This window comes from Onychomys torridus, unplaced genomic scaffold (assembly GCF_903995425.1).
Source record: "Onychomys torridus unplaced genomic scaffold, mOncTor1.1, whole genome shotgun sequence".
NCBI classification, from domain to species: Eukaryota; Metazoa; Chordata; class Mammalia; order Rodentia; family Cricetidae; genus Onychomys; species Onychomys torridus.
The window spans coordinates 9,835-18,088 of NW_023413799.1; the positions used below are offsets into that span (position 1 = coordinate 9,835).

An 8,254-nucleotide genomic window follows, 5' to 3' on the forward strand; every position below is an offset into this window, starting at 1 on the left:
ACCTTCCAGCACCTGCTTCTGTCCTTTCCTGCCACTCTGGACAAACCCAAACAAATCTTCATTAATATATTTCTGTCATGGTGTTTTATCTCAGCAACAGAAAAGTACTAATAGAGATGTTGGCTCGGTAGAGTTAGCTCATGCTAGTCTCTCTCTCCCTCTCTCCCTCCCTTCCTCCCTCCTTCTCTCCCTGCTATCTCTCTCTTTCTTCTCTTTCTCCCCTCTCCTCATCTCTCAGCCCTCTCTCTCTACCTCCTCTCTTTTGCTCTCTTTATTGGTCTCTCCCTCTCTGTCATTCTCTCTCTCTTCCTCCCCTATTCCTTTCTCTATTCTCTCTCTCTCCCATCTCTCTCCCATCTCTTACCCTCTGTCTGCCCTCTCTTCCTCTCTCTCCTCTTTCTCTCTGCTCTCTCCTCTCTTTCTCTTTTTTGTCTCTCTTTCTCCCTCCCTCTATATTTCTCAGTGTGTGTGAGTGTGTGTGTGTGTGTGTGTGTGTGTGTGTGTGTGTGTGTGTATCTAGTCGTGTGGGTAGTAAGGGTAGCAAATATTTGCTGTTTCTATAAGTATATGTATATAAATAGATAAAAATATAAATATATACACACATATGCATATATAAATAATTGACTTTTTCATTGGAGACAAAAGGAGCACTAGGAAGCTCAATGTCACCCATGGCTGTTGTTGTCAAGGAGATTGGGGACACTGAGGAGAGGCTCCTGCTCTGCAGTGGAACAGGATAGTGCAACCTGGGCAAGGAGAAAGCCCAAAGCTTTCTTGTTTCTCGAAAGCAATTGCTTCAGTATATTTAACTGCTGTTGGTGTGGTTGGATGTGACAAGGGTCCATCCCAAGCTGGCAGCCAACCACGGAAGTGCTGTCTGTGTGCGATCCTGGCTTTAGAAAGATGAAATATGAAAGGGTCAAGTGGTTATGGATTCCTTCTCCATGTTGTCAGAGAGATATGAGTCCTCTCATGCTCAATATACACTGATGTTAATTCCACCTTCTTGGAAAATTCTACTATTGATAGAATGAGTTAATGTAGAACACATTAAAGGCTCGAAAATCACATTTAAAGGCACTGGTACCACAGTGTTTGACAAGAGACTTATGGTGAGTGAAGGGAAGAAGGAACTTCAACAAAAGGCCTGTGGTTTCTCGCAGCAGTGGAAGCCAAAATCCATGATGAACATATGTCAAGTTGGCTGCAGTAAGCACCCTCTTCCTGGTGTGCAGAGGGAGCAGGGTCACTACATCTGTACATGCTGTCTCCTCTGTATGTGTGGAGAAGAGTCAGGGTAAGAAACAGCCTAGACGGAGGTGGACACAGAGACACATGTGTACTTATAAAAGATAATGAAATACTTCTGGTATTCATTGTCATAAGGACCCCAGTCCCACTGAGTAGGGGCCTATATTCATGGCATCATTTGGGCTTCATTACTTTTTTTCCTTAAAGGTTCTGTCTCCAAATACAGTTGCTGATCCTAAGAGGTTTTTTTTTATGATTTGGGGGACATAATTAAACCTCCAACCTTGGAGACCCCATTAGGACCCATAGGCAAATCCTCGGGAACATGGCATCTGTCCACCTGCTGCCACTTACCATTTAATCTCATCCGCACTGGCTTCTAACCTCATTCTTTCTCTTGTAAATAGTGGCAAGACGCTGCATTGAAGAACTCACTGATTATCTCACGGACACACTCTGCAGAGAGGATCTGAAGAGCCTGATAACTGAGGATGGTGCCTGGAAAGCATTTGTGGAGACAGCAGAGTTGTCAAGGTAACCCACATGGTGCACCCAGCACTGCCCGCCAGACCATGAGGATGAGGGATTTTTCCCTGATTGAGCATACCCACTCTAGGCAGTCGCAGGGGGTGCGGTTATGGAGACTCCTTCTCAACCATCCAAGAGGAGTGTCTCCATCATATTAGTCCAACCTTACATCAATTGAAGATATGGCCCAAGATGTCAGGCCCATTTCTGCCACCTACTAGTTATGCATCCTTGGCAACCTAGTTACCACTTCTGTCATCGACTAGTGATGTAACCTTGGCAAATGAGTTACCACTTCCCAAGTTTCACCATCATGAAACTGTAGCCTGAGGAAATAAGAATATGGGTGTGGAGTTCTCAGAATGTGGGCAGTACATAGTGGATGACCTGAAGGTTAGCTTTGAAAAACAGTTGTGAAAGTGGGGAGAGATCAAGCCCAGGGGTCTCCTGTAGGACTGAGGACTCAAGAATTTATTTTGAGACTGGTCAGAAAAGTGTAGACATGATCAACCCATGTCCCTGGGTTCTGACTTAGTCCCTTTCCTCCCATCTAAGGAGGTGTAACAACAGCAGGGTCCTTTGTGGGCTGAGGAGGCAGAGAGACCACAGTGCAGCTGCACAGAGCTGGGTGACAGCCTGGGAGGAGCTACAGGTCAGGGAATGAAAGCCAAGTGCCAACATCCTTCCCAAAGCCCAGCGACCAGGACCAGGGTCACAGCCAGGGCCCAGGTTGGGAGTGACAATGACCCTAGAACAGAGGTGTATGGGGATGCTAGCACAGCAGGGCTGGAAGGACAGAGAGGAAAGGAAGGCACAGAGAAGAGGCCCAGCCGAGGATGTGTAAGAGAATGAAGGGACATTTATCTCCCCTCCCCAACCTTCCCTGACTGCACGGTCCATGGGTGTGCAGGGGATCTGCTTGGGTGTGCAGGGCTCTTATCTTTGCTGCCGAGTTCTCAGGTGGCATTTGGGACTCTCTTCTCTTTTGTAAAGCTCCCAGAAAATCAGGAAGGCCTGTGGCTATGCAAAGAGTCCAAAGTCAGTATAGTTTGAGGGTGGCTTGCATAATTCCAGAGTCTGAGTACCCCATATCCCCATCCCAGAGGAAAATACTTCCCCTGTTGCCTTGTCCAAATTCAGGGGATTTCCAGACTACTGGTTACTATGGGCGGTCCCTAGAATCCTAGCACTTTGGTGTGTGACCTTGCTGTATTAAAATGTGACACTGTCACAGCCTGTGGTGTCTGTTTGCCTGGTGACCTGTCTGCAGGACCCTGAACTAGAACTTCCAGGTGGTGAGTCAGGAATGAGTGATGGGTGGGAGTCACCATGGAGCCTGTGTTAGTGGCATCTCTTCTGCTCTCAGCCACTGCCTTGTGAGCTCCAGCCATGGAGGGAAAGGGCTTTGGGCATCGGCAGGGCAGACAGCAGGCAATATGATCTGGGAGGTGGGGAGTCTCGTATGGCTTTGTGGGATCTGTTTGTTCGTTTTGTTTTGTTTTAAATTCTCAAGATGATTAAAGGGCAAATCTGAGGAGAAGGTCCCAGTGAGTCTTCTTTTCTTTTTGACACCAGCTGTTGATGAAGGATTGCTCCAAATCAACTACAGGATTAGGAATCACCTAGAATGACCCATGGAACTCACATATAAGATTTTTATCACATAGTTACAGTTGGCCATGGAGCATAGAGGGTTTAAATGAGCTGATGAAAACACCCAGAAGCCAGATCAAGGAGAGCTTCAAGCCCAAAGCTTCTTGTCCTCAGGACACAGTGTTGTTCCGCATCGAGAGTGTGACAAATCACATGACTGCTGCACACCAGAAAATCCCATGACTGCTTCACACCAGGAAATCACATGACTACTGCACACTAGGAAGCTCACCTTAGGAAAAAAAATCTTCATCCTGAAGCAGGGTCCAGCCACCAGGAGGACACTGCTCAGAATTGTTGCCCTATGCGACAGACGTGGAGCTACTTTGTATGCAGAGAGAGCTAGGCACTTAAAGCAGTCTGGCAGTGAGTACAGGAGACAGGACATCCCTAACAGGGACACCAGATACAGATCAATTCCAGTGACACAGGCCTCATGGGAATCTTCTGAGGGTCCATGCCTTTGGCCTCTAGTTCCTCTGCAGGTCAGAAATGGCTCCAAAGTTCCCACCACACCCCACATCATTAAGGTTGAGCATTTCATAAGAAATTCTAGGGAACAGATGTTTCTCAGATCCTGCATTTCCTCACTTTGAAATTTTTGCAAATATTAAATGAAGAATCTTACATATGGGACCCAATTCTACCCAATACAGACACTGTGTACAGTCGGTGGTGGAGTTTTATGCAATGCTTTTAAAGTAATGTGTTGCCACATGGAGCCAGATATGGAGCTTTTGACAGCTTAGGTCTGGGAGCTTTTCAGATTATGTTCGGTCTGTCTATCCCACTGCAGAGCTCCCCAGGCAAGCACAGACAGTCCTGCAGGGTGATACTGCATGGACTGAAGATGACTTCCCAGCAACTCAGGGCAGAGCAGAGACTCTTGGGAAAGGGGTATCCCACACAACACACACAGTTCTCTCACTTAAACAATATTGGCTCTAATCTCACTTCCCTGTGCTCATCTACAGGGTTCCCACAGGGAGTGATGACTTTGACCTTGAGGGAAGGAATTTTAATTAGAGTCTGTCCCTACAGTGTCAAGATTGCACTTTACACACTGACCTGTATAGACTAATGACCATGGGTATCTATGATGTACCAAATGTTCATGGTAGATAGTGAAATTATGGAACTCTGTAAATCCTTTTCTGTTGGGTTTTTAGTATGAAGGTACCTTTTGAACAAGAGTTTGGTTTTTTTAAAGCCTGTTTTCCTCATGCACTTGACCTGTTCTGTCACAGCGAAGAGGAAGCCGCACTGCGTGATGCACTGAAGGAGCATTTAGCACAGGAGCCCACAGATGAAAATGATGGACCTCAAAAGGAGCTGAAGAAAAAGAGGTTTTTGGAAGAATTTCCTCAGTTGAAAAGCAAACTTGAAGAACACATCAAGAAGCTCCAAGATCTGGCTGACCATTTTGACAAGGTGCACAGTGACTGCACCATCTCCAGTGTGGTGGCTGACTCCACCAGCACTGTGTCTGGAGTCCTGGGCATCCTGGGTCTAGTTCTGACACCCATCACAGGAGGGACCAGCCTGATGCTCTCAGCAGCTGCTTTGGGGCTGGTAGCAGGTATGACCAGTGTCACCACCACCATTGTGGAAGAGTCCAACAGATCATCAGATGAAGCTGAAGCCAGCCGCCTGGTTGGAGCCAGCATGGACATACTGCATGAGATTATGACCATCATGCCTAAGATTAGTGTGAAACTTGTTAATACGGGGTTGGATTTAGTCAGTGCCTGTAAAACCCTCAAGGAGCAGATCAATACCATCAGGATGGCCAGAGCCAGTTCTCGAATTGGAGCACAGGCCACAGAGAGCATCTCTGCTGAAACTTCAAAAAACGTGGGGAAAGCCTTAGGGGGGACGATTAGAGCAATAGGCTTTACAAGTATCTTCCTTGTACTGGATGTGTACCACCTTGTGACTGACTCAATGGAATTATTCGATGGGGCAAAGACAGAGTCGGCTGGAGCACTTCGGAAACTGGCTCAAATGCTGGAACAGAAAGCTGCAGGAATTGAGCAGATGCAGGAGGCTCTGCAGTCAGACCTGCCTCAGTGACCCCTCCCCCAAGCAGCTAACAATTCAGGGGAGATGACAGGGGGTGGGTTATGGGAACAGTGGAGGCATACTTTTTACAAGGGAAAGAGCTTGAAATAAAGTCTACGGAACCGAGCATTGAGTTTGTATTTCTGTGGCTGAGCACAGCGAGATCAATGCAAATAGCCAGTGATTCAAGGAAAAGACAGAACCTGGAGTCTCAAACAAGGGGCCCCAGTCTTTACAACTTAAGGAGTGGGGAGTGGGATGGAGACATCGTGGATGTGAACAGCAGAACTGTAGAAGAGCCAGCAATGCAAGACAGGAAACCTGGGGAGCTGGATATGGGAGAAAGCCAGAGTGGGGTTCTGGCCTGAAGAAGCCACAGCAAGTGGCCAATATCCCCTCCCCTGAGGGAATTGTCCCTATGACCTCTGGGCTATTCTTCCCAGAGTCAGCAGTATCAACTTGCCCTTGTGTCCTCCAGCAGGGACCTCTGAATAGTGATAATGGTGATGATGATGGTGATGAAGATGATGTTGAGATGGTGGTGGTGATGGCAAAGTAGATGAAGTTCTTGACAAGGAGTCTGTCCTACAATGGGACAAGGTCACCTGAGAGACCAATGACATTGAAGTGAATGTCTGTGTGCTGTGATGGGTCAGTTCTGGGGGTAGACAGTCAGGGCAGATTTGCATGAGAAGTCAAACAACCTATGGTTTGGAGATGAAGTCAACATGTTTGTGACAGGAGACTCAGTGTGTGACTCTCAGCTTCCTCTCAAGATGGGGGAGATGTGCTGGTCTAGATAGTGTCCCGGAGCAACTAGCTCTTGTCCTCTTATATTTATAGATTTGTGTTCAATAAGCATTACCTGTCCATCTAGACAAGTGGAGTATAAAGCAGTCAATTGCAACAGAAGGTGGAATGGGAGTTAGAAAAGGCAGGGTCAAAATGACATCCTGTTATCTTTGATGGAGAGCACAGTGCCAAGCAGAGGGAGGAAGGAAGCCTGGTGGGCTGCCACAGAGCTCAGAGGGAGGGGTTATGTGTGATAGCCAGGATAATGGTGACATTCATCAGAGTCAGAGTATGACTGCTCTAGTCTCAGCTAACCAGGCATGCCTCTAAACACTGACAGCACTGGAGTCCCCTTGCAAAGTCCCACATGCCGCTGCAATGACAGAAAGGCCTTGCAGGGAGACAGGTTGGAGTTTCTCATGGCCACTCTTGTTGCTGAGACTCGAGATGGCTGAATTGAGGCCAAGCCAGATCTAACACATTGAGCCTGTGTACTGTTGGCCCGCCGGCTCCTCTAGGCATTGGTCTCTTGACTCTCATTTACCCCTGGTCAATAAGCTCATAGATCTGAAGTGTTGTGACTCATTTCAGGCACACAAGCCTAAGAAAGCTTTTCAGAACCTTTGACAGTTTGAGGATTTCTTACAACACAAATCTTAAAAGGTCTCATTCATAAAAACAAATCCGGAGACAGATATTGGGATGAATGCTGAAAGATTAGAGAGACAGAACACACCAAAGCTTACCTCACCTTTCCAACTTCTCAGCTGATCCTGTTTCCTCAGACTGAATGCCTCTGAGTCCTCACTCGAATGGATCTCAGCTGTTAAAAGCTAAACGCTTAAAAAGGCTCTAGTTCCTGGTTCTCATGCCTTATGTACATTTCTGCTTCCTTCCATCACTTCCTGGAATTGGAAGTATGTGTCCTTCCCCAAGAAAGACATGAGAATTCAAGTGCTGGGATTAAAGGCATGAGTCACCATGCCTGGCTGTTTCCAGTGTGGCTTTGAGCTCACAGAGATCCAAATGGATCTCTGCCTCCAGAATTCTAGGATTAAAGGCGTGTGTTACCACTGCCTAACCTCTGTTTAATATAGTGGCTGTTCTGTTTTCTGACCCACAAATAACTTTATTGGGGTGCATAATATATCAACCACAATTTCTCTTCTACTGGAGATCTGAACTGGTTCAGAATGAGCTCTCAGCATGGGCATCCAGTAACCTTCTCTGTGGTTTGCAGTTCTTGGAGGTTTGTCTCTCATGGTTCTTCAGATGTCCAGCTGGACTGAGCCAAGCCCTTTCTGTGGGGTTTGGCCAGGGGTGGCATGACCATAGTGGCCTGGCCCCTTTGTGCTGACCCTTCCACCCTCCACTTGGTGAGGATAATGCATTTTTAAACTTTATTTTATATAACATAGCTCCCTTTATTTTACATACACACCACAGTTTCCCCTCCCTCCTCTCTTCCTGGTCCCTCCCCTACCTCCTATCTATTCACCTCCTCATCCCCTCCTCCTCAGTCTCCATTCAGAAAGGAGCAGGCCTCCCATAGGTTTGAACGAAGCATGGCACATGAAGTTGAGGCAGGACTTAGCTTCTCCCCCTGAATCAAGGCTGGGCTAGGTGATCCAGCATGGGGAACAAATTCCCAAAAGCCAGCTAAGTGCCAGGGACAGGTCCTCATGTTCCTGCTAGAGTCTTACAAACAGACCAGGCTACACAACTGTCACACATACTCAGATGGCCCAGGTTGGTTCCATGTTAGCTTCCTAAACTGTTGTTCCAGTGTCCAGGAGTTCCCAGGAGCTCAGGTCAGCTATCTCTGTGTGTTCCCCCATCATGATCTTGACCCCCCCCCAGCTCATACAATCCTTACACCCTTTCTTCAACAGGACTTCCAGGGATCCGCCCAGTGCTTGGCTGTGGATCTCTGCATCTAATTCCATCTGTTTCTGGATAAAAGGCT

The 8,254-nt window shown here is 47.2% G+C and overlaps 1 protein-coding gene across 1 annotated transcript; it reads left to right on the plus strand.

Annotated features, from left to right (window-relative positions):
- Window positions 1-1,661: 1,661 nt before the first annotated feature.
- Window positions 1,662-5,508, plus strand: LOC118576488 (apolipoprotein L3-like; the record flags this gene model as incomplete). The annotated part of the gene is made up of 2 exons (XM_036176740.1): window positions 1,662-1,788; window positions 4,683-5,508. Coding segments are annotated over 2 exons (953 nt in total), but the record flags the coding sequence as incomplete, so codon positions are not given.
- Window positions 5,509-8,254: the final 2,746 nt, after the last annotated feature.